The sequence below is a fragment of the Heterodontus francisci genome, chromosome 20, assembly GCF_036365525.1.
Source record: "Heterodontus francisci isolate sHetFra1 chromosome 20, sHetFra1.hap1, whole genome shotgun sequence".
Classification (NCBI taxonomy): domain Eukaryota; kingdom Metazoa; phylum Chordata; class Chondrichthyes; order Heterodontiformes; family Heterodontidae; genus Heterodontus; species Heterodontus francisci.
Genome location: NC_090390.1, coordinates 20,023,356 through 20,050,627, shown reverse-complemented (window position 1 = coordinate 20,050,627; position 27,272 = coordinate 20,023,356). Strand labels below are relative to the sequence as shown.

Here is a 27,272-nt window from a genome sequence, read left to right as displayed (position 1 = left end):
CGCCATACCAGGACAGGCAAGTGCCAACTCATCAGAAGTGACAAGTGGGGTGAAGGAAGGGGATGGCTGTTGGCAGTGAAGGCCTTGAACTCAAGTAAAGGGCACCTATCGGGCCACATTCACCCAGGCTTCAGGGACCCCATTGAGGAGGAGGTGCAGCAGAGTGGGAGGGAGGTCCAGGCACCAGCAGCAGTGCTGCAACAACCTGTGAGCCCACAGGAGGATCAGCATCGGCCTCCAGATGGTGGAGAAGAGCACAGAGGGGAAAGCCAGCAGCCTCCTCCATACAAATGAAGCTACTCTCCAGAGAGGGTCTACTGGTCAAGGATCAATTACCTACAGATGTCTGAGAGGCAGTGCCAATAAAAACAATGCCTCTCCAGGGAGGCTGTCATTGACTTATGTGCTCTGATGCAGGACAAGTCCAAGGGACATGGTGGAATTCCAATGCCAGAGGACCCGAATGTCACAGTGGCACTGAAAATCTATGCCTCTGGATCATTCCAGGGATCCACTGGGAACATGTGTGGAATCATCCAGTCTGCGACTCATCGGTACATCAAGGAAATGACCAAAGCCGTTTTCAGGAGGGCCGGTGACTGTGCACTTCTGCACGGATCCTAACAGTTAAGTTGAGAGGTCCATCGGTTCAAGGCCATCGCTGGATTCCCCCAGGTGCAGGGTGTCATCGACTGCATGCGTGTGGCCATCAAGACTCCTGCACACCAGCCAGGGGCCTTCATCAACAGGAAGGGCTTCCATTCCTTCAATAGACAACTGGTCTGTGACCACCATTAGCAGATCCTTCTGGTCTGTGCACGCTTCCCGGGAAGTAGCCACGATGCTTACATTTTGAAGCAGTCCCAGGTGCCAGAGTTTTTCTGGCCTCCCACACGCCTTCAGGGATGAATCCTTGGAGACGAGGGCTATCCACCAAGGACATGGCTGCTGTCACCTGTGACGAACCCACACACAGATGCAGAGAGGTACAATACCTCCCACAGGACAATGCAAGTGAACTTCGAGCAGGCCATTGATCTTCTCCAGGTGAGATTCAGGTGCTTAGATTGGTCTGCTGGAGCCTTTCAGTATGCCCTGGTGAGGGTCTCGCTTATCATGGTGGTCTACTGTGCACTGCACAACCTGTCACTACAGAGGGGGGGGAGACATTGGACAGTGAGGTTATCGAGGAGCGTGATGCCTCCTCGGATGATGAGGATGCAGAGGAGGAAGCTGGCCAAGCAATGCCAAATGAAGGATCCCAGGGACAACAGGAAAGGTGCCATGAGATATGTGCTTGGGAGGTTCGTGATACCCTTATATGTTTGCGTTTCCTTTGATCCTTCCTGCCAGTTATAGGTTACCTTTATAGACTCACCTTTGTGCACCCCTGTTGTCGTCATCCTTCCATCAAGAAACATTCGCCCAGTTGCCAGGTGCACAAAGCTCAGCAGGCCAGGTCTGGATTTGACCCCTTGCAGCATGATCCCTCGCCTCGAGCTCCTTGACAGAGGCAGGGTTGAGATAAATAAAAGGAAGCAGCCTTGTTGGATAGAAAATAATCTTTATTATCCGTGACACCAAATGCTACCCTTTCCATTTTCATTACACATTTACCCATGAATCCCTCATATTTCTTGGTGCTCTTCTTCATTCTTTTGCGTGTACTCCTACACAGTGCTCTCCCTGCACTGAAGTGGAGGTAGGCTGTTTACCTTGCTGTCCATTGGCTAGGGATGACCTTGGCAGTCGTCCTCTTGATGCTGGGGGCCTCTTGAACAGAAGCAGTACCACCCTCTGTCATCAGGTATGAAGGAGGATCTGGTGTAACTGGCAGAGGGGCTGAGGAACTGCTGCCTGTCCCTGTATCACCCTGAGAGAAGCCCCCAGCTGTGGGAGACAGCCGCTCCTCATCCCTTGCAAGGCAGGCTTGTGCCTCCCTGCTGACCTGAGAGAGTAGAGGATCTGGTGGTGACTCCAGGTCCCCGTTCCCGCTCTTGCCTCGCCACTGCGGCCTTGCGCCCATGGTCAAGATTCGACCTGCAGGTCTGCATGAATACCCTGCAGATACTAAGTGCTATGCTGGATGTGGCTCTCCAGGACCACCACCAATCTCTTAATGGAAGATGCCACTCGTGTACCAGTCAGAGCCAGTGTAGAACCCAAGACCTGGAAGGACTCCTCCATTGTCCATGCTTGGGCACACATAGCCTCTGGCATCTCTGCCAGATATTGCCTGATCTCTCACTGCCACTGCAGCATTTCCCGTGATACTGGTGACACTAGAGGCATGTCATGAGCCTGGGGCTCAGCATGGGCCTGGCCTCCCACAGTTCTCTGACTGTCAGTGGCCTCGGCTGTCACAGCCTCCATCAGCTGCTCGGGTGTGTCTGTGCTGTGTCCACCAAATTGTGTGTCCAAATTTAACTGTGACCGCCAATCCACTGACATGAGAATATCTGTGTTGGTGGAGGGTGCGGGGGTATGAGGTGACGATGCACTCTCTGAGGTTCCATCCTCCCCCTCAGAATCGGAAGGCTCTCCCACTGATTCGGAGGCACTATGTGGATGCTCTACGTGACTTGCATGAGTGAACAGAGACATTGAAGGGTAAAGGGCCTCCCCTCCCGGCATAGTAAACACCCCAATGATGGAGATGCCTCATGAGCAGCATAGCTCCATCGCTGCTGATGTTCCCTTGTGTCCCATGGCAACCTATTCACTGTCTTGGAAAGGTGCCCTGTTATGCATCGTCAATCCTGCGGCCATGCCAAACCATGGCCTTCTCCTCCATCGGGCCCAGCACATGGAGATTTGGCAGTTCACCACCAGTCTTGGCCCGCTCTCTGCAATCGTGTACTATCTTCTCCTGCAGACACAAAGGTGAATGTTGTTGGTCTCCCAGTGGGGACAATCCCAACACATGTGCTGGTGGTAGTCCAGCAGTTATTAATGGGGGCACACAGATACCTCCTGCATGTGTCCTCTTTCCAGGGACTTTGTGATGGTCTGCAATGACACGTGGCTGCCTTTTAGCGCCATTTTACCATGCCTCAGGCAGCTTGTCTTTATGCCCTGACCCTTTGCCCATGTCTGGGTGGGAACTCCCTCTTGACCAAGCCCACCCTCCTCCTCTGTCAAATGCAAGGCCAAGAATTGAAGGCTTTAAGAGCTGCCCGAGTGAAGTCGTCGATCTGCTTGTGGTGCTGAATCCAGGCTCTTGGTGTTACCCCATGGCTGCGGACCTCCTCCTCTATCTGCAGACAGGCTTGCTTGCTCAGGTGCCCTCCTCCCATCCCTCGAGAATAGTGTAACCTGCCTTTCTATGGCAGTCTGTAAGAGAACACCTGGAGTCTTCCTTCTGCCATTGTTCTGCAGCCTTGCTCCCCTGAAGAAATCCTTGTACCTGGAAATGAAACATTAAATGCAGGGGGTGGCAGTCCTTTAAATATAGCTGCCTCTGCCCTGCCAGTGTCCACTGTATTGGATGGCCTCCGCATCTCATTTCGCCTTCATTGGCTGGCTGCTGCTTGATCGCGTGCGTCCAGCCACTCATGGCTCTGACAGAAGCCACACCTGCTTCTGGTCCTGACATTTGGACTCGCAGCTTCACCTTAAAGCCTGGCCTACGGTTAAGGGGCAATATGTGGGAATGTGTCCGTGAAACTAGGAGCTCTATGCCAACTGCTTGAAGGACCTGGAAAGAAATCCTGAAGAAGTCGTATGACTCAGAGGAAGAGAAAGGTATGGTGTGAATATTACAATAAAGAGCAGCACAGGCCCTATACAGCCATGAAGGAAAGTAGTTTTTATATGGTAGGTATTCACGACACTGACAGAGAAATCATATCAAGGTAGTAAGAGTGAAAGTAGCAAGATTATGCAAATTCCATTATTCATGCTGTCAAGGGGAAAGGAATGTACTGCAGGAAATAATTCTCATGGGCCAATCGGTCTGTACCAATCTTTATTTTGTTAAATATTGAAATCCAAAACTGGCACACAGCAGAAGGGCACATTATGGAACAGGTGGCCTACCATACAACTTAAAAGATTTCACTGCAGATGTGGAGTAATGTGGGTTTAATCTGCTGGGAAACTCTGAAAGGCACAGGAAATACAACGATTGGATGGCTGTGCTCCTGTGAATGTGGCTCTTTGCAGGAAGCGAATGAACTCTGGGTGTGAAAAATATTCCCTTTTTGGATTTGACCACACAACTACAAGAGCGGATACCAGTAGCACTTGAAAATAGACTTGTGCCCCCAAACTCCTGTCACTAATATTATTTCACCCACCTTTGGTGGGGTCTAGATCCTCAGAGCAGTTGACTAGTCCGCTCCCCGATACTCCATACTCCTAGCCACAATATCCAGCAAAATCAGTGAACAGTGCAAAACTTACACTCACATACAAATTACAGTTAAAGTGTCGATACATTACAAAAGTCAGTGCCTGAATCACAATTACAATCAGAAGCAAAACAAACCTTTCTGCCAATAATTGCAGTTGTACTGTTATTAATTACTCTCAAGGCAAAGTAACCTCAGTAACTTAATCCAGCTCCTGCTTTATCTCCAGCTGATGCTTGAGGTGAATTATGTATCTGAACACAGAGCTGGCCAGCTCAATTTTTTCATTTGTTGGAAAGTCGCTGTGTGTTTTTTTAGGCTTCCATCCATGGTTTTGTGGGTGTTTTTTTTTCTTTAATCTTTATTTGAAAACATTTATGTGCTTTTGAGCTGGTGGACTTGTTCTGCAGGTTGCCCACCAAACCAAACCATTATTCAAACACCCAGATTCAGATTATTCTAAATGCCCCATTCACCTCATTTTACTGCAAAATCTCTGTGCGTGAAGGGCATGCAATTTTCTTTTATTCCAATTGGTTAAGTATTTGCAGTCTGTGTTTTTCTGTTTTCTAATTGATTATTTTCCATTTTGATTATCTCATTATGGAAAAAAATAACAAAACATCCTACAGACAATTATATTTTACAAAAACAATTACATCCATGCATAGTTGATCACTATAACAAAATACTTATTTAGTTTAAGTCTCTAGCAGTTTGATTGGACCCAGTTAGAATATTTTTAGTGGTGCCCTTGTTATGAAGGTACTTCTGTTTTTTGTTAAACTATTTTTTGAAGAATTCATAGTCAAACTGAATAAATGTTGGACCAGTTTTTAATCAAGAGGGCACTGAAAAACTAGTTTGGTAACCATGTTTACTGGTTGTCACACTTCTCAAGTTAAAAATAGAACAGAAACCCTGGCAACAGGGGAAGATGTGGGCAGAGAAGTCAGTCACGCCCCTTGATTGGACAAGCCCAGGGGGCAGCAGTGTGCACCTGAGAGAGCAGGAAACTTGCAGGCTTTTGGTTGTAGGCTCAGAGTGTGTTTTACCTTCTGGAGTGAGCAGCTGATAAAAGTTAGCCTGCTGCTGAAGAAGTGAAGGAAGGAGAGAAGTCCTCAAACCAGCTGGCTTTTCAGCATCTCTAAAAGACCCTGAGAAGTCCACTGTGTCAATTCATCTTGTCTCCTGTCTTTGAAGAAAGCCTGCTAAATTAATTCTCAACGCCTGAAAAGAACTGTTCTAAAAGATCCCAGTGACCTGTCTACATGTACTCAGAGGCTAGATTGTTATGCCAGTTTTGGAACAACATATCTCATCTGCTGTTTTCTTCAAAAATGAGGAAGTAATCAGCCCAAGTGTTTTTTTTTAATCTGTAACAGAGCTCTGAATTTAAAAAAAGATACCTTTTATTTTTCCTGTTAACCGTCGTATGTATGTGTGTGTGTGAGTGTGAGAGGCTAAGGTAAAAAAGCGACTTTTAAAATTTAAAGCTGTGTGTTTGTGAGTCAGAGTCATAGAGTTATACAGCACAGAAACAGGCCCTTCGGCCCATCGTGTCCTTGTCGGCCATCAAGCACCTATCTATTCTAATCCCATTTTCCAGCACTTGGCTCGTCGCCTTGTATGCTTTGCTTCATTGCTAGTTAAGACTTGTTCTATAATAAACTGATAATTTTGTTGTTCATTAAAGAAACCTGGTAGTGTGTTCTATTCTGGGAAAAATAGACTATATAATTGGATCAGTAAGTGGGAAAATTTAAAAATCTATTTTGTGACCTGTGGAGAAGTGGGACTAGACTCCTCCCACCTCAGTTTTAACACCCTCTTAAAGGGGGCACTTGCAGTACTGTTTCTTCATCCACACTTGCAGTACTGTTTCTTCATCCAGTTACACTGGGGAAACCCAGTGCCATGTTTAATGGCCCAATTAAAAACAGCATCCCATACAGGCACTGTGACAATTAACCCTGCCCTCAGGCCTGGGCTCCATTGCTCAGGCACCAGTCTACTCCTGAACTATTGCACCTTGACCTCAATCTACTGCACACTCCGACCCAACCCAGCCAGCCCAGCAAAGCCACTTGGGACTCCGTTTAAAAGGGCATAAATTAAGAAAGAGCTCAAACATGCTCAAGTCTTCCTGGGGTTAAAGGGGATGTGAGTGAACTGTCAGATGCATTCATTATTTATTGTACATGTGATTGCACTGAACTGATGGGGGATTGTGAATTTGATCAAGAGAGAAAGGGAGAGAGAGAGGCAAGCATAAAGGATTGGAAGACAAAAAGTGCAAGCAAAGAGGGAGATGGAAAAAGTGCAAGCAGAGAGCTTGCTGTAAGAAGACACTTGTTAAAATTTTTCTTTCCAAGCAATTTAGGAAGGATGTGAAGCCATTAGAGAGGGTGCAGAAAGGTTTTACAAGTATGGTTCCAGGGCTGGCTCCAGGGATGATGAACATCAGTTATGAGGATAGATTGGAGAAAATGGTGTTATTTTCTTTAGAGAAGAGAAGATTGAGAGGAGATTTGATAGAGGTGTTTAAAATCATGAGGGGGCAGGACAGAGTAAATAGGGAGAAACTGTTTCCATTGGCAGAAAGCTTGAGAACCAGAGGACACTGATGTAAGATGAATGGTAAAAGAACCAGAGGTGACATGAGGAAGAATTTTTGACGCAGCGAGTGGTTAGGATCTGGAATACACAGCCTGAGAGTGCTGTGCAGGCAGATTTCATTGAGGCTTTTATCATGAAAACCCTATATGCCAAATGGGAAATATTAATTTCAGTGGTTGGAACCTTGCATTAGACTTTTACTGGAAATTTTTACAAGTAACTTTTTTAAAAGTAAACTGACAGCCAAGTTGGCCACCGCAATTTACATTTGAAACACCCAAAGATCAGTCTAGAGAGACCTGTCTGACTCAACCTAGCCAGAACAATGGAATGCTCAGTGATTAAATTACCTGGAATGGCCTTATCAGCACGGTCGTCAAGGGCCATCTACACCCATTGACTTTGAAAGAGCCAACTCCCTCCAAGTGTGACTGGACAGCTTAAGGTGTAACACCCTGAATCTCAGAGAAGATTCCAGAAAGACCTCATTAAAACAATAAAGGGGCTTGATAATATCATGTGACTGCCTGCACAGCTCTGGAGAGACTGTAAGCTTTGTCACACAGAAAGCAAACAGGAGTACCTGAAAAACCATCAACGAAGCAGGTCTCTCTCGCTCTCTCTCCAGTAAATATCCAGAGAAGACCCAGCTGCAACTGGAAACCCCACTCACCCCGCCCCGCCCCCCACCCCCAGCCTACAGACTGCCACAGCCAGCAACTATGGGACAAGGACTGAACCGCTCTTCTGTTTTCAGGAGCCCTGAGAAAAGCATGCCCACCACCATGCACCATGCACATGGCCCAGCGAGGACTTCGGGAATACAACTTCAGCCCACCTCACTTGTTTATAATCTGTGACTTTTCTAATATTTGTCAGTTCCGAAGAAGGGTCACTGACCCGAAACGTTAACTCTGCTTCTCTTTCCACAGATGCTGCCAGACCTGCTGAGTGAATCCAGCATTTCTTGTTTTTGTTTCAGCTGAGGACTTGAGATTTAAAACTGTATTTAAATTCCATTTATTTGGAACTTTACTCCAACCATTAAATCTGTTTTCCCTCTGTAATCTATTTGCATGTGTGTGACTCTCGTGTGAATGTGTGCCTGAATGCGTAGCATATTTTTAGTAATTTTAACCAGTTTAGAGTGTTAAGAGTAATAAACTTACATCTTTCTTGTTTAAACTCAAGAAAATCTGTCTGGTTCTTTTGCAATTACATTATAGGAACAGGAGCAAGCACTCACTGAGGTGGTAAGTTCAATCACTGTGTTAAAAAAGGATAAACCCTGTTGCGGTCAAACCAGTGAAGGGGTGAAAAGGGAGCCTGAGACCCCTTCCTCATCTGACCGTAACACTTTCAAAAGAGAATTGGATAATTATCTGAAGAGAAAAAAATTTGCAGGACTATGGAGAAAAGATGGGGGAGTGGAACTAGCAGAGTTGCTCTTGCAGAGAGTCACCATGGGCACAAAAGGCTGAATGGCCTCCTTCTGTGCTGTAACCTTTCTATGATTCTATAATTCTATGCCACAGGAAATCAGCTAACTACCTATAATATATAATAAATACTAGTGTTGCCTCTTGCATCTGGCACACTTCTCTGTTTTCTAACTGTGGCAGTTCAAGTGCCATGCTCAAATTTCTCTCTTGCATGTGTAAAAACAATAGCATAAATAAACAATGGTGGTGATTAGGAATGTATGGAGAAACTCTAGGAACAGTAAATACAGAATGCTGTACCATCATTGTCACGCCAACTTGCTTTGTTGAATGATAATTTTCTTGAATCCATTGACTGGAGATCTAAATTTATTTCTTTTAAAGACATTTAAAAAAACAGATAAAAATAGATGACTTTGCTATCAGCTTAGGATAGCCACTTAATTTGCAATACTGTATCCTACATTGCAAGGCCTGTGAGGGAGACAACATTTCTGTCCATTCCCTAGCAAGAACCAAGACCTAGGAAGTTGAAGGGAACTACCAGTTCTTTTTAGCAAGAGAGAAATACTGATAACAGCTATGTTTGAATCACTGAGTGGCTGTCATGTGACAAGCCCCTCCCCATCTGTGGTTTTAAGCTTGTGTCTTTCTGCAGCCGAGAGAGGAGAAGCTTCTGGATTCTGACACGTACAGACCCAAGTAGGGGTCTCTCTCTCTCTCCATTCCAGCTTGAAAGCTTTCAAATCCTGCTTGTTGACTGACCACCTTTGCATACTCTGGCTACAATCAGAAACTCCGTTGGAGGAAATCATCTGCATCGCTGTCTCCAAGAGACTCACTGAACCAGTCATCTATCTCTTCAAGCTAAAAGCCTCAGGACCACTGAATTCAGCTAGAAGCCAGCCGAATCAGCAAACCCCACAGACTGTATACCCCTTTTTTTCTATGGACTCTAATTCAACCCATCTACCTTTCCCCACTCTGTAACCTATTTGTGTATGTGTAAACGTCGAGTATGTGTGTGAGAGTGTAAGTTGGCGTGTAGTTTATTATTTTCATTAGTTTGGTTTAAGTACAATAAAGTTAACCTGTTTCATTGTTAAACTCAAGAAAGCCTGTCCAGTTGGTTATTGTTATGATCATTGCAAGTAAGTAATCAAGAACCTACTGAATTGGCCAGTACATCCACTTTAAGAAAGAATCAAACTTGTTGTGGTCAAACAAGGAGAGGGAAAAGAGAGAAGCCCTTCAACCCCTCTTCACTTGTCCATACAATCAACAACTTGAATGATAATTAAACAAGATAATTACAGTCACAAAGGTATACAGGTGTAATGTAGTCCTATGTTATGAGCATGCCCAGTGATTAAACATGTGATCTGGCCATCTTGCTGTCTGTCTTTCTTTACAAGTTCCTCCCAGTATATTACAGATTTTGGCAACAAAATGGGAATAAAGTGCAAAACGATTTACAGCAAACGGCAGTAGAGACCATGATAAGCAAATAAACTAGCTCCCAGTGACATACATGCTAGGATGGTGAAGATTTTTGACTGGATTGTGTTGAGTCTCATTGTTTCAGAAAACGTGTTACTGTGCTCAGTTGAATAGATTCTGCAGGGTTCCAGTGTCCACCTGATTTAACTGCTGAATACACTGGCTTTGGTGAGTTTGTTTGGATTGGGCTGCCTTAGCTTCTGGATGACTGTTACAGACAGCCACAGTAAAGTGTTTATTGGATCACTGTTACATTTGAAAATGGGACAAAACGGCTGCGCCCATGAGATACATCAGAAGGCTAGGTATGTATGGGAGAGTTCAAGAACTATTCAGTTCAAACATTGAAAGAATGGACATGTTCTTTGGAGCTAATAATATATTGGAATTTGGAGGTGAAAGTGAATAAGGCAATTCTTGAGCACAAGAAAGCAATTTTGCTAAGGACGATTGGTCTGGAAGTGTATGGATCGCTAACAAACCTTGCTCCCAACAAGGCAAAAGTCAAAATAACTATTACCAAGTTGGAGGAACACTAAGCCACTAGAGATAGCAGAAAGCGACAAATTTGGAACCAGAAACCAAGGAAGTCGCAAAACAGTTGGCGAGTACATTGTAGCACCAAGGAATATTGCAACTTTGGTGCATTATTAGACTGTGCATTATGAGACAGATTCGGGTGTGGATTGGTGGATTAAAGAATCCCTTCAAAGTTACCAAACATACAAAATTTTACATTTGAGCTAGTGTGAAAGATTGCTTCTATGATGGAGATGGCATCAAAGAATGCTTGAGAATTTTGTCCTAATCAAGTGACTAGTACAGCCTCTGTCCACTGTCAGAAGGCATCTGCCAAGTCTAAAGTGGGAGGACCTGATCAGAAGAGTGCTGTTGATAAAAGTTTATTGGTGTCATGGCAACTACATGCCATAGGCATGTCAGTACAGAAATGACAAAAGCTTTAATTGCCAAAAAATGGGCCATATTGCAACTGCTTGCCAAGCAAAGGCGAAAGCAGGAAAGAGAACTCTTTATAGTAGTAATGGAAAGCAGTGATGTCACAAGGGTGGAGTTCATAATCTTGAAGTGAATCCAGAGTGCTTAAGCGCAGAGGAGCTAGGGTTGTATAGCATTTATGTCACTAGCAATCACCCAAATGACAGAGATTTTTGTACAAAGGTGTTGGTAAATCAACAGGACATCAACATGTGCATCAAAATGGCTGCAGATTGCTCCATTTTGAGTAGAAACACATAAGGGAGAAAAATTCACTTACATTTCTCTAACTGAGAGCACAGTTCAGTTGAAAAGCTACTCTGATGATGTGTTCTAAACATGTGGACAAATGGCGGGCAATGTCCAATATAAGGGCAAATCCCCCAAGTTACCCATTGTTGTAGCGAGATATGTCAACAAACCAATGTTAATGGGCAAAGACTGGCTTCATTAGCTGAAGTTAGACTGAAAGCATGTTTTCCAAGTTGATATGACCAAGAAGCTTGATCAACTGTTGAATATTTACAGGAACATATTTGAGGACAACTATGAAGATAAAATCAGTGTGAAAGTGCACATCTGAATCAAGCTTGATGCAAAACCAATTTTTTTTTGTTCGTTCGGGGGATGTGGGCATCGCTGGCTATGCCAGCATTTATTACCCATCCCTAATTTCCCTTGAGATGCTGGTGGTGAGCTGCCTTCTTGAACCACTGCAGTCCTTGGGGTGTAAGTACACCAACAGTGCTGTTAGGTAGGGAGTTCCAGGAACTTGACCCAGCAATATTGAAGGAACAGTGATATAGATCCAAGGCAGGATGGTGTGTGACTTGGAGGGAATTTGCAGGTGGTGATATTACCATACATTTGCTGCGCTTATCCTTCTAGGTGGTAGAGGTTTGGAAGGTGCTGTCAAAGGAGCCTTGGTGAGTTGCTGCAGTGCATCTCGTAGATGGTACACACTGCTGCCACTGTGCATCGGTGGTGGGGGGGGGAGTGAATGTTGAAGGTGGCGGATGGGGTGCCAATCAAGCGGGCTGCTTTATCCTGGATGGTGTTGAGCTTCTTGAGTGTTGTTGGAGCTGCACCCATCCAGGCAAGTGGAGAGTATTCCATCACACTCCTGACTTGTGCCTTGTAGATGGTGGACAGGCATTGGGGAGTCAGGAGGTGAATTACTCGCCACAGAATCCCCAGCCTCTGGACCTGCTCTTGTAGCCACAGCATTTCGTGCCTTGTCCAGTTCAGTTTCTGCTCAATGGTGACCCCCAGAAGGTTGATAGTGGGGAATTCAGCGATGGTAATGCCATTGAATGTCATGGGAGATGGTTAGATTCTCTCTTGTTTGAGATGGTCATTGCCTGGCACTTAAGTGGCAAGTAACATTCATGTCACACATCAGCCCAAGCCTGGATGTTGTCCAGGTCTTGCTGCATAGGGACATGGGCTGGTTCAGTATCTGAGGAGTCGCAAATGGTGCTGAACATTGTGCAATCATCAGCGAACAATCCCACTTCTGACTTTATGATGGATGGAAGCAACTGAAGATGGTTGGGCCTAGGACACTACCCTGAGGAACTCCTCCAACAGCCACAGGCATCTTCCTTTGTGCTAGGTATGACTCCAACCAGCGGAGAGTTTTCCCCTGATCTAGCAGCTATATTCTTTAGGACTGAGCCAGCTCGATCAGTAGTGGTGCTACCGAGCTACTCTTGGGGATGGGCATTGAAGTCCCCCACCCAGAGTACATTCTGTGGCCTTGCTACCCTCAGTGCTTCTTCCAATTGGTGTTCAACATGGAGAAGCACCGATTCATCAGCCAAAGGGCGGGGGCGGTAGGTGGTAATCAGCAGGAGGTTTACTTGCCTAAGCTTGACCTGATGCCATGAGACTTTCATGGGGTCCGGAGTCAATGTTGAAGATTCCCTGGGCCACACCCTGCTGATTGTATCCCACTCCCATAGTGTCGCCACCTGTGGGACAGGACATACCCAGGGATGGTGATGGTGGTGTCTGCGACATTGTCTGCAAGATATGATTCCGTGAGTATGACTATGCTGTTGCTTGACTAGTCTGTGGGAACCAGATGGTTTTTACAACAATTGACAATGGTTTCATGATCACCACTAGACTAGCCTTTTAATCCAGATTTGTTAATTGAATTCAAATTCCACCATCTGCTGTGGTGGAATTCAAATCCAAGTCCCTGAGCATTAGCCTGGGGCTCTGGGTTACTAGTCTAGTGACATTGCCACCACCTCCCCCTAGCCTAGCCTTTCTTCAGCTCATGTAGTGGAGCTAACATCTGTTTCACTGGCTGTGGTCCTTTTTCATTGATTTTCAAACCAAGGTACACTACCTCAGATTGCACACTTGCTCCTTTTCAACTTTACGTTCTCATCATTGAGCCGTTTTAACACTTCACCCAACACTTGAAGATTCTCTCCTCTGTTGCGGTCATGAGAAGTTAGAGAGAAGAGAAGATAAAGGCAATAGTCAATGCCCCAAAGCCAAAAGATGAGTCTGAGCTTAAATCTTTTCTAGGTATGGCCCAATACTATTCGTGATTTCTGCCTGCACTTGCAACAATGTTAACTCCCCTACATGAGTTGTTGAAGAAAGATGTGAAATGGGAATGGTAAAAAGCATGACAAGATGCTTACGATGCATGCAAGAGAAGCTTGACTTGTGACGCACTACTCGTTCATTACGACACAAATCGTGATCTGAAGCTATCACTTGATGCTTCAAATTATACTGGTCCAACTCCAATCAGTCATGTCATGGATGATAATCAAGAGAAGCCCACAGCATTCGCGTCATGTACCCTGCCAAAGAGTGAGCATAACTATGGGCAGATAAAAAAGAGAGCACTTGGAATCATCTTTGGGGTCAAGTTTCACCAGTTTATGTTGGGTAGAAACTTTACACTAATTACAAATCGTAAACCCCTAGCAGTCATTCCGCAATCAATGTATTGTGCTGTCATGTGAACAGGGATACATTAAGTGGTAACACCTAGCTCTTTAACAGACAGGGTTCTGGCAGAACTTCATACTGAACAGTATAGTTCACATGAAATCCATAGCCAGAAGTTTTGTTTATTGGCCTTTATTGATTTAGACGGTAATCTAGAATCATTTGTCAGCAAATGTACCACTTGTCAAAACTGCAGGAATAAGCAGCCAAAATCATGGTCAATTCAACCATTTCAAAGAGCCCATGTAGATCACATGATCCCAGTGGGGGTTGATCCAAAATTTGAGCATGACCGATTTGATAGCCAAGTTTTGCCAGAGTGTGAACTAGTTGAGACTTCGGTGTCCAAAGTACCAGTTTCAGAAAAAGAAACAAGTCCTGAAGTGAAACCAAACAGTCCAAAGCCTGATGAAAATGTCACAGACCTGAAACATTAACTCTGCTTTTCTCTCCATAGATGCTGCCAGACCTGCTGAGTATTTCCAGCATTTTCTGTTTTCCATCCAAAACCTGACTACACTAAAACCTGAGAGAAGATCAGAAGACTTTGTAAACCAGTTTTCAGACTTGATTTATAGATATCGTTTAAAGAAAAAGAATCAGTTATTATTTTGCCAAGTATGCATATTCTCAAAGATGTGTTTGTTTTTAAAGTTGTAAAGTGTCACTGTCAAGAGCTTATTTGAGGGGTCAGTTAGCTCAGTTGGCTAGACAGCTAGAGTGTGATGCAGAAAGATGTCGATAGCACGGGTTTAATCCCCGTACCAGCTGTGGTAGTTCATGGAGGCCTGCCTCCTCACCTTGTCCCACGCTTGAGGAGTGGTGACCCTCAAGCTATCCATCACCAACTGTTTCTCTGTAATGGGGAGAGATGCCTATGGTCCTTTGGGACTATGGTTAGAGCAAGTAGTTTATTCAAAATATTTTTAAAAAGGGGGAAATAGTGTAATGCATTCCTATATTATGAGCATGCCCTGTGCATGATGACTCATTAAACATGTGATCTAGCCATCTTGGTGTCTGTCTTTCTTTACAATTTCCTCCGAATATACAGCAGTCATATCTTGGCAGCATAATTATGCATCGCTTATGACATTAGATTATGTTCCTACCCTTATAAACAGGGGAGGTGGTGGTGCAGTGATATTGTCACTGGAATAGTAACCCAGAGACCCAGGGACTCTGGGGACATGGGTTCGAATCCCACGACAGCAGAAGGTGGACTTTGAATTCAATTAATAAATCTGGAATTTAAAAAAAACTAGTCTAATGATGGCCATAAAACCATTGTCGATTGTTGTAAAAACCCATCTGGTTCACTGCTGTCTTTTAGGGAAGGAAATCTGCTGTCCTTACCTGGTCTGGCCTACATGTGACTCCAGACCCACAGCAATGTAGTTGACTCTTACATGCCCTCTGAAATGGCCTAGTAAGCCACTCAGTTGTATCAGTCAATAAAAAAGAATGAAACTGGACGGACCACCCGGTATCGACCTAGGCACCAGAAATGGCAAACCCAGCCATGTCAACCCTGCAAAGTTCTCCTTACTAACATCTGGGGGCTTGTGCCAGAGTTGGGAGAGCTGTCCCACAGACTAGTCAAGCAACAGCCTGACATAGTCATACTCACGGAATCATACCTGACAGACAATGTCCCAGACACTGCCGTCACCATCCCGGGTATATCCTGTCCCACCGGCAGGACAGACCCAGCAGAGATGGCGGCAGAGTGGTATTCAGTCAAGAGGGAGTTGCCCTGGGAATCCTCAACATCGACTCTGGACCCCATGAAGTCTCATGGCATCAGGTCAAACATGGACAAGGAAACCTCCTGCTGATTACCACCTACTGCCCTCCATCAGCTGATGACTCAGTACTCCATGTTGAACACCACTTGGAGGAAGCACTGAGGGTGGCAAGGGCACAGAATGTACTCTGGGTGGGGGACTTCAATGTCCATCACCAAGAGTGGCTCGGTAGCACCACTACTGACCGAGCCAGCCGAGTCCTAAAGGACTTAGCTGCTCGACTGGGTATGCGGCAGGTGGTGAGGGAATCAACAAGAGGGAAAAACATAATTGACCTCGTCCTCACCAATCTGCCTGCCGCAGATGCATTTTTCCATGACAGCATTGATAGGAGTGTCCTTATGGAGACGAAGTCCCGCCTTCACATTGAGGATACCCTCCATTGTGTTGTGTGACACTACCACAATGCTAAATGGGATAGATTTCGAACAGATCTAACAATGCAAAACTGGGCATCCATGAGGCGGTGTGGGCCATCAGCAGCAGCGGAATTGTACTCAACCACAATCTGTAACCTCATGGCCTGGCACTCTACCATTACCATCAAGCCAGGAGACCAACTCTGGTTCAATGAAGAGTGCAGGAGGGCATGCCAGGAGCAGCACCAGGCATACCTCAAAATGAGGTGTCAACCTGGTGAAGCTACAACACAACTATCTGTGTGCCAAACTGCGTAAGCAGTATGCGATAGACAGAGCTAAGCGATCCCATAACCAACGGATCAGATCTAAGCTCTGCAGTCCTTCCACATCCAGCTGTGAATGGTGGTGGACAATTAAACAACTAACTGGAGGAGGTGGCTCCACAAATATCCCCATCCTCAATGGTGGGGGAGCCCAACACATCAGTGCGAAAGATAAGGCTGAAGCATTTGCAACAAGCTTCAGCCAGAAGTGCCGGGTTGATGATCGATTTCAGCCTCCTCCTGAAGTCCCCAGCATCACAGATGCGAGATTTCAGCCAATTCGATTCACTCTGCATGATATCAAGAAACAACTGAAGGCACTGGATACTGCAAAGGCTATGGGACCTGACAATATTCCGGCAATAGTACTGAAGGCCTGTGCTCAAGAACTTTTCGCGCCCCTAGCCAAGCTGTTCCAGTACAACTACAAACTGGCATCTACCCAGCAATGTGGAAAATTGCCCAGGTATGTCCTGTGCACAAAAAGCAGGACAAGTCGAACCCGACCAATTACCGCCCCATCAACCTCCTCTCAATCATCAGTAAAGTTATGGAAGGTGTCATCAACAGTGCCATCAAGCAACACCTGCTCAGCAATAACCTGCTCAGTGACACTCAGCTTGGGTTCTGCCAGGGTCACTCAGCTCCTGACCTCATTACAGCCTTGGTTCAAACATGGACAAAAGAGCTGAACTCAAGAGGTGAGGTGAGAGTGACTGCCCTTGACATCAAGGCAACATAGGAAGATAGGAACAGGAGTAGGCCATTCAGCCCCTCGAGCCTGTCCCACCATTCAATGAGATCATGGCTGATCTGTGGCCTAACTCCATAAACCTGCCTTTGGCCCATATCCCTTAATATCTTTGCTTAACAAAAATCTATCGATCTCAGATTTAAAATTAACAACTGTTCTAGCTTCAACTGCTGTTTTTGGGAGAGAGTTCCAAACCTCTACCACTCATTGCGTGAAGAAGTGCTTCCTAACATCTCTCCTGAACGGTCTGGTCCTAATTTTTAGACTAAACATTTGACCGAGTATGGCATCAAGGAGCCCTAGCAAAACTGAAGTCAATGGGAATTAGTGGAAAACTCTCCCCTGGTTGGAGTCATACCTAGCGCAAAGGAAGATTGTTGTTGTTGTTGGAGGTCAATCATCTGAGCTCCAGGACATCACTGCAGGAGTTCCTCAGGGTAGTGCCCGAGGCCCAACCATCTTCAGCTGCTTCATCAATGACCTTCCTTCAATCATAAGATCAGAAGTGGGGATGTTCGCTGATGATTGCACAATGTTCAGTACCATTCGCGACTCCTCAGATACTGAAGCAGTCCGTGTAGAAATGCAGCAAGACTTGGACAATATCCAGGCTTAGGCTGATAAGTGGCAAGTGACATTCGCGTCACACAAGTGCCACGTAATGGCCATCTCCAACAAGATAGAATCTAACCATCTCCCCTTGACATTCAATGGCATTACCATCGCTGAATCCACCACTATCAATATCCTAGGGGCTACCATTGACCAGTGGTGCAGTGGTTAGCACCGCAGCCTCACAGCTCCAGCAACCCGTGTTCGATTCTGGGTACTGCCTGTGCGGAGTTTGCAAGTTCTCCCTATGACCGCGTGGGTTTTCGCCGGGTGCTCCGGTTTACTCCCACAGCCAAAGACTTGCAGGTTGATAGGTAAATTGGCCATTGTAAATTGCCCCTAGTGTAGGTAGGTGGTAGGGAATATGGGATTACTGTAGGGTTAGTATAAATGGGTGGTTGTTGGTCGGCACAGACTCGGTGGGCCGAATGGCCTGTTTCAGTACTGTATCTCTAAATAAATAAAAGAAAGAAACTGAACTGGAGTAGCCATATAAATACCGTGGCTACAAGAGCTGGTCAGAGGCTCGGAATCCTGCAGCGAGAACTCACCTCCTGGCTCCCCAAAGCCTGTACACCATCTACAAGGCACAAGTCAGGAGTGTGATGGAATACTCTCCACTTGCCTGGATGGGTGCAGCTCCAACAACACTCAAGAAGCTCGACACCATCCAGAACAAAGCAGCCTGCTTGATTGGCACTCCATCTACAAACATTCACTCCCTCCACCACTGACGCACAGTGGCAACAGTGTGTACCATCTACAAGATGCACTGCAGAAATGCACCAAGGCTCCTTAGACAGCACCTTCCAAACCCGTGACCTCCACCAACTAGAAGGACAAGAGCAGCAAATTCATGGGAACACCACCACCTGCAAGTTCCCCTCCAAGTCACACACCATCCTGACTTGGAACAATATCGCCGTTCTTTCACTGTCACTGGGTCAAAATCCTGAAACTCCCTTCCTAACAGCACTGTGGGTGTACCTACACCACATGGACTGCATTGGTTCAAGAAAGCAGCTCACCACCACCTTCTTAAGGGCAATTAGGGATGGGCAATAAATGCTGGCCTGGCCAGTGATGCCCACATCCCTGAATGAATAAAAAAAAAATCTAAATTAACATGCATAGTGGCATGGAAAACTAACCAGGAAAAGACCCAAGTCACACCTCAGAATGTTACAAAAACAATAACAATTTATATTTATATAGCACTTTTAATGTAATAAAACATCACCAAGGCACCTAACATGAACATAATAAAACAAAATTAGACACTGAGCCACATTTGGAGATATTACAGCAAATGGACAAAAGCTTGTTCAAAGATCTAGGTTTTAAAGAGAGTCTTAAAGAAGGAAAGTGAGGTAGAGAGCCTGAGAGCTACAGGGAGGGTATTCCAGAGCTTAAGGCTGAGGCAACTGAAGGCATGGCCACCAATGGTGGAGCAATTAAAATCAGGGATGCACAAGAGGCCAGAATTAGATGTATGCAGATATCTTGGAGGGTTGTGGGACTGAGGAGATTACAGAAAGAGGGAGGGGGCGAGGGCATGAAGGGATTTGAAAACAAGGATGAGAATTTTAAAGTCGAGGCATTTCTTGACCGAGAACCAAGGTAGGTTTCTGAGCACAGGGGTGATAAGGAAATGGGACTTGGTGTGAGTAAGGACATGGGCAGCAGAGTTTTGGATAACCTCAAGTTTATGGAGAGTAGAATGTGGAGGCTGGCCAGGCATAAATAATCAAGACGAGCGGGAAAAAAAGGCATGAATGAGGCTTTCAGCATCAGATGGGCTGAGAAAGGGGCAAAGTTATGCCATATTGCAAGAATATGTTGCATATTACAGAGAAATTGCATATGCCTATATTACACTTACACCTGACTGGCTCAAATATTGTATTCCTTTTGTACAATACCTTTTGGATTACTGCCAAAGCAAAGGGCCAGGATTTTACCAGACCTCGGTGAGCCATGTCAGATTGGCTTCCCGATGTGGGCCAACCATCAGGGCATTTTACCAATAATGGGAATTGATGCCTCCATGGAGAGGCTGGCCGATTTACATAATTAAAGGCCCAAATAGCTCTCATTTTATGGTGCCATCGCCAACTAAATGGAGGCAGTCTCCCATGGGGGATCCCGGGGAAGTAGGCTCCACAGCCCAAAGAGGGGGCCGCGGGCAGGGAGGGAAGTTCCCGCAGCCTCAGTGGTTTCCTCAGGGGAGTTTCCCCTCCAACACCAGACCCCCATGATTTTTAATATGTTTTTTAAAATTACCTGCCTTGCTACCAAGGTCTCCTGTATACCCCAGCAGCAACCATCTTTTCCGGCGGCACTGCTGCGGCTTCAGAGTTGCCGGCCCTCTGAATGGAAGGTAAAGTTGCCGAGCAGGTCCCTTTGCCGGCATGTGTGGGCTCTGGACCCACTTATTACACCAATATTGGGGTCTAGATGCCCCTCGTAAAATTCAGCCCAAACGTTAAGATGTAAATAATTCGAAAAAAACCTGCAAAAGCCACTCATCAAGTTATCCATGTCATAAGGTGCGATGGGCCGAATGGCCTCTTTCAGTGCTGTAATGTTCTATGATTCTGTGATTCTGTTTGTTCGGAAATATGCCTCCAGATACCCACCCCTTTCATTTACTTGCGGTTTCAGTTTTGCTCCATTCCTGGAATTTACTTTGCTCATCTCAGCTTTCCCTCCTGCTATTTTTCAGGCCTTCATGCATGTGGGACAAGAGTTGTGTATAACTTTAGTTATACATAACAGGCTGGATTTTGTGCTGGAGGCGTTGGTCCTGGTGCCAGGACCGAAAAGGCAGGGGGATCCCCGCCTCTGCCTTTTCATGCCCCCCTGGAGCAAAGTTTTAGGAGACTTTAAAGACTTTAATGGTACGGGGATCCTGCCTCCATGAGCTGCCAGCCAATCAGAAGTTCAGTAGTATCAGCAGTGCCACCGGGAGCAGTAGCCACTGCTGGTACTGCAGAGGCCACAGACCCAGGCTCAGCAGTGGAACCTTGGAACAGCGGTAGGTGAGGCGGGGGTCACGGGGGCCAGTCCAGAAGACCCCAGCGAGGGGATGTGGGTGTGGTCGTTCAGTCCAGGGGAGGGGGATCCCGGGAGGTAAAGTGCTTTCTAGCCCGCCAGGAGGGTGCTTCTGCCCTGCTGCCTTCCCCCCTCCACCGCCACCCGTCGTGATACTCCGTGCCCCCCAGCCTCCAATACTGACTGGGGGGGGCCTCACAAAATCCCAGCCCAGATGTGTAAACTGCAAGCATTTCCATTTTTCCCTCCTATAATTTGTCACCTTTAATCTTGCTTGTTTTCTTACCTATGTATTTCATCTAACCTTATTTTGTAATATAATACCAACTTGGAGGGAAGTTCTAAATAACGTTTTTCAATTTTAAATATGTTTATTAAGGCAATATTTCAGTTATACTAATCATTTTCTTTCTTTTTGCCAAAAATGCATTATAGTTGTAAACATGAAAGAAACACAGAAAGAACTGGAAGACAACATATTAATGTTTGAAGCAATAATTGAAAGAAAAACAGGCAGTCTTAAATAACACAGTTTGTGTCTTCAGTTTTTGGAATACAGGTCAGATACTTGCATATTTTTGTATTATGTAACGTGACCTTTGGTTTCCTGAGAAACTACCTACTATCGAATCCTAACATATCTCACATAAATCCAATAGGAAATTCAGGGAATACTTCTTACATAGACAATGGTAAGAATATGGAATTCGCTACCATAGGGAGTGGTTGAGTCTAAAGCATTGATGCATTTACATAGAATTTACAGCACAGAAATAGGCCATTTTGCCCAACTTGTCTATGCTTTATGCTTCATATAAGCCTCTTCCCACCTCTCTTCATCATACCCTTTCAGCATATCCTTCTATTCCTTTCCCCCTCACGTTTATCACTCTTCCACATAAACGCATCTGTGCTACTTGCCTCCACTACTCCTTGTGGTAGTGAATGTCGGTCAGCTGAGGATATTAGTAAAACGTAATGGCAAGTGTGAAAATCATTCAGCAGAATGGTTGTAGGTTCTGTCTTTCCAAACTTGTGCCTAGAGAAGCAATTCAGAGCTGTATAACATAGAGATGATGAATTGATCAGCAGCATTGGCAACACTGCAACTCTGCCAATTCCATGTGTGCCTTTAAGTCTTATAATACATACATGCAAATGTGAGAAATTTCTGCACATCAGAGGCTGTGCAAGTTGAATGTCACTGATTGTGGACGTAATTTAAATGTGATTTGCACAAGCAATATGGTGACTAGTGCATTTTTTCATTGACTATAGAATGATTCCTAGAGAAGTAAATAAATTGGATATAACAGAAGAAATATGAGCAAGAATAGACAATACGGCCCCTCAAGCCTGCTCTGCCATTCAATAAAATCATGGCTGATCCTTTACCTTTACTTCCACTTTCTCACCCAATCCCATATCCCTTGATTCCCTTAGTGTCCAAAAATCTATTGATCTATATACTCAACAACTGAGCATCCACAGATCTCTAGGGTAGAGAATTCCAAAGATCCATAACCCACTGAGTGAAGATATTTCTCCTCATCTCTATCCAAATGGCCATCCCCTTATTCTGTGACCATGCACCCTGGTTATAGACGCTCCAGCCAGGCGAAATAGCCTCTCAGTGTCTACTCTGTTAAGCCCTGTCAGAATTATATATGTTTCAATGAGATTACCTCTCAATGAGATCTAAACTCTAGAGACTATAGGCCCAATCTCTTCTCGTAGGACTATTCTCTCATCTGAGGAATCAATCTAGTCAACTTTCGTGGCATCCCCTCTAAGGCAAGTCTATCTTTCCTTAGGTATGAAGACCAAAGTGTACACAGTGGTCCAGGTGCAGTTTCACCAAAGCTGTAGAATTGCAGCAAGATTTCCTTACCCTTGTATTCCAACCCCCTTGTGAAAATCCAAATTTACCACTGTTTCCCCTTTATCTGCTGTGTTAGTTACATCCTGTTTTGAAATTGCTTCCATTTTTTGAGGTCTTGCATTCAAATGGTGGAAAGGGATTCGATTTTGGAAAGCTGAAGATTTCATAGATGCTGAACTTAGTTTTGTTTTACATTCATTTGTGAGATGTGGGCGTCGCTGACTATGCCAGCATATACTGCCTATCCCTAATTGACCTTGAATGGCTTGCTTGGCCATTTAAGAGTCAATCACATTGCTGTGGGTCTGGAGTCCTATATAAGCTAGACCAGGTAAGGACAGCAGATTTCCTTCCCTAAAGGCATTAATGAACCAGATGGGTTTTTACAATAATCAACAATGAAACCATTTAGACTAGTTTTTAATTCCAAATTTATTAATTGAATTCAAATGTCACCATCTGCCATGGTGGGATTTGAACCCATATCACCAGAGCATTAGTCTGGGAGTCTGAATTACTAGTCAAGCGACATTACCACCACGCCACTGCCTCCCTGTTGTTATGTTGTTCAGTTGTTGTTGTTTGTTTATGTGATGGAATACTCTCCACTTGCCTGGATTGGTGCAGCTCCAACAACACTCAAGAAGCTCGACACCATCCAGGACAAAGCAGCCCGCTTGATTGGCACCCCATCTACAAACATTCACTCCCTCCACCACCGACGCACAGAGGCAGCAGTGTGTACCATCTACAAGATGCACTGCAGCAATGCACCAACGCTCCTTAGAGAGTACCTTCCAAACCCGCGACCTCTACCAACTAGAAGGACAAGGGCAGCAAATACGTGGGAACACCACCACCTGAAAGCTTCCCAAACAACCATGAAGAAATAGGCAGATAAGTATGCCAAGAACCAAACATTTCAACCAGGAGATGAGGTGTTAGTATTACTGTCTTTACAGGGTGAACCATTGAAAGCACAGTTCAGTAGTCCATATAAAGTTGTCAAAAGAATTGGTAAAGTAAATTATTTGATTGGCAACCCAGATCGCCGGAAAAAGAATCGGCTGTGTCAAATCAATATTTTGAAACAATATCATCGTCGGCAGGAGGATAAGCAAGCACAGGTATGTCAGGTAGTAGGGATAGTGAAGGATGAAAGGGATAGTGAGGATGAGGCAGAAGGAGACCTAGACAATTCTCAAATTGAACCTCCTACTGTCCGGTTAGATAATACTGAATTGTTACGGAGATTGGACACGATGCTTTCATATTTAGATGCAGAACAATGAGAAGGCCTAACAAGGCTACTCACGGCATATAAAAGAGTAGGGGCAAGCCAGGATGTACAATCTTCGCCACACATGATGTGGATGTAGGGGAATCCATTCCTATAAAACAGCATCCTTATCACTTAAGTTCAGAAAAACAAGCCCAGGTAAAAGCAGAAATCCAATACATGTTGGACAACCACTTAATTAAACCCAGTCAAAGCAGCTGGAGTTCCCGAGTTGTGATAAAACCTCAACCTGATGATTCAACTAGATTCTGCATAGACTACAGAAAGGTTAATGCAGTAACAAAGGCAGACTCCTACCCAATTCCTCACTTGGAAGACTGTATTGACAGAGTGGGCAGTGTCATGTTTCATACAATAATAGATTTGTTAAAGGGATACTGGCAGGTTTCTTTAACACCCCGGGCTAAAGAAATATCAGGATTTGTCACACCAGATGGTCTTTTCCAATGCCAAGTGATGCCATTTGGTCTAAAAAATGGCCCAGCCACTTTTCGGAGACTAATGAGTCAAGTTGTAGCCAGTGTTCCTAACTGTCTGGTTTACCTTGATGATATGCTGGTATACAGTGACACTTGGAAGGACCATTTGGAACAGCTAGAAGCTCTGTTTAGAAATTACAATTGGCTGATTTAGTGATAAACCTAGACAAAAGTGAATTTGCAAAATCGAGAGTAACCTACCTCGGGCATATAGTAGGGCAAGGACATGTGTTACCAACAGCCACGAAAGTACAAGCATTGGTGGAGTCCCTATCCCTAAGACTAAACGAGAAATCATGAGGTTTTTGGGGATGTGTGGTTTCTACTGCAAGTTTATACCAAGTTTTAGTACTATTGCTGCTCCACTGACGGATTTGCTACAAGAAAAGAAAGGCAAAGTAGTGTGGTCAGGAGAGTGCCAAGCATCTTTTGAGAGGCTGAAAGCCATTTTGATTAATGTACCAGTGTTGGCTGCCCTGCATTTCACTAAGCCCTTCAAGGTAGTAATTGATGCTAGTGACCTGGGGGTCGGTGCAGTCCTGTTACAAGACGATGAATCAGGCATAGAAAGGCCAGTGGGATACTTTTCCAAAAAGCTAAATCAACACCAAAAAAGATATTCAACAGTGGAAAAAGAATTCCTGAGCTTATTACTAGCTCTTAAGCATTTTGAAGTCTCCACAACTACAGAGGGATACAGATCATAGCCCCCTAGCTTTTGTGGAAAAATTTATAAACCAGAATGCCAGACTATTCCAATAGAGCTTACTATTGCAACCTTATCACTTAAAGATTATCCACATTGCGGGAAAAATAATGTAATTGCGGATGCTTTGTCTGGGATCTAACTTTGCTGTGAGTTATCTGAGTGCAAAGATGGTACAAAGCAGAACTGTATTTGCTGCAGGTAAAGAGTGAATGAGAATGAGTGTGTAAATGTGTTTTAATAATTTTTTTCATCTGTTTTCCCATACATTGTAATGAAACGCATTTGAAAATGGTGTTTCATTCCTCCAAGGATGGAGTGTTATGAAAGTGCTTCCATTTCTTGTTAAATTTTTTGAGTACTCATATTTAAATGGTGGAAATGGATTCAATTTTGGAAGGCTGAAGATTTCATAGATGCTGGACATATTGACAGTTCACTGAAAGGACACTGAGATGTTATGTTTGAAAACAACCTTTACTGAATGTCACATGCCTTACGATAAATAAACAGAAAATTTGGTGACCTGGGGAAGATGTATACAGAGAAGTGACATGTCATGATTTATGAGAGTCAGGAGGTTCTGACTGGCTGCTTGTGGTTTCGCTTCTGAGATATTGTTTTGGTTTAGTTGGGATGTGGACAGTGTTTGAAAAGCAGTTGAAGATCAACCTGCCAAGGAATAAACCCCCAGCTCATCTTTCCTGCACCTCTCTAAGAGACCCTGAGAGGTCCAGTGTGTCAGCTTCTCTTTCCTCCTGTCTTTGAAAAAACCCTGGTGCCAGCCCTGGAAAGCCTACCAGATTAATTCTCGACATCTCCAGAAACAACTGCTTCTGAAAAGATCCCAGTGACCCTTCACCATGTACCCCAAAGCCAGACCAATAGGGAGAACTGACATCCTTCCATATCTTCTCTTTTTTCTTCAAAAATTAGCAAGTATTTGGCCAAAGTACTCTTTTTTGTCTTTTGTGTAACAGAGCTCTGCAGAGCAAATTTCTTTATTTTTTTAATTGTACGTGTGAGTTTCTGTGTGGGGTACTTTAAAAGGGGACTTCCATATTTCAATCTGTGTGTTAATGCTTTGCTTCATTACTGGATAAGTCTTGTTTTATAATAAACAGATAATTTTGTTGTTTATTAAAGAAATCTGGTTGGTGTATTTTATTCTGGGATAAAGAGTAGAATATATGATTGACCGCATCAGTAACTGGGTAAACATTTAAATAGATGTTGTGAACTGTGGAGAAGTGGAACAAGAAAATACGTTGCACTCCTCCTCCTCTGTCATATCAATCCTCACAAAACTCTAATAGATTTGTCAAACACGATCCCTTTCATAAAACCATGTTGCCTCTGCGTAATTATATTACGATTTTCTAAGTGCCCTGTTAGCACTTCCTTAATAATGGATTCCAGCATTTTTTCAATGACTGATATCAGGCTAACTGGCCTGTAGTTCCCTGTTTTCACTCTCTCTCCTTTCTTGAATGGCAGTGTTATATTTCCTACCATCCAATCCACTGGGACTGTTCCAGAATTAGGGAATAATGGAAGATCACAACCAGTGCAGGCACTATATCTGCAGCCACCTCTTTTAGCACCATAGGATGTTAGTTGTCAGGTCCAGGAATTTGTTGGCTTTCAGTCCTATTAATTTTTCCAGTACTTTATCTTTACCAATGTTAATTATTTTAATTACTTCCTCACTCTTATTAAAGCCTTGGTTGCTCACTATTTCTGGATTTTTTGGATTCTGCTGTAAAGATGAACACAAAATATTTGTTTCATGTCACTGCCATTTCGTTATTCCCCATTATAATTTTTCCTGTCTCAGCCTTTAAGGGACCCACATTTATTTTTTCTACTCTTTTCCTTTTTACATACTTGTCAAAGTTCTTACAATTTTTTTGTTTATATTTCTGGTTAGTTTACTCTCATTCGAGTTTCTCCCACTTTATCAATTTTTGGGCATCCTTTTCTGGCATCTAAAATTCTCCAATCTTTAGGCTAACTATTCTTCTTGGTAATATTATAAGCCTCTTGCCAAGAAAATAGTTTACCATTTTGAAATACAACAACTATATGGGACTATATGTGGGTA

The 27,272-nt window shown here is 44.4% G+C and overlaps 1 protein-coding gene across 1 annotated transcript in view; it reads right to left on the bottom strand.

The window, feature by feature from the left end:
- The window catches only part of LOC137380511 (catenin alpha-3-like), a 2,550,805-nt gene that overhangs the window by 1,292,980 nt on the left and 1,230,553 nt on the right, over positions 1 to 27,272 (bottom strand). The window contains exon 11 of the mRNA XM_068052420.1: positions 26,849 to 26,890. Coding sequence (XP_067908521.1) covers positions 26,849 to 26,890 — 42 coding nt within the window. The remainder of the gene's footprint in view (positions 1 to 26,848; positions 26,891 to 27,272) is intronic.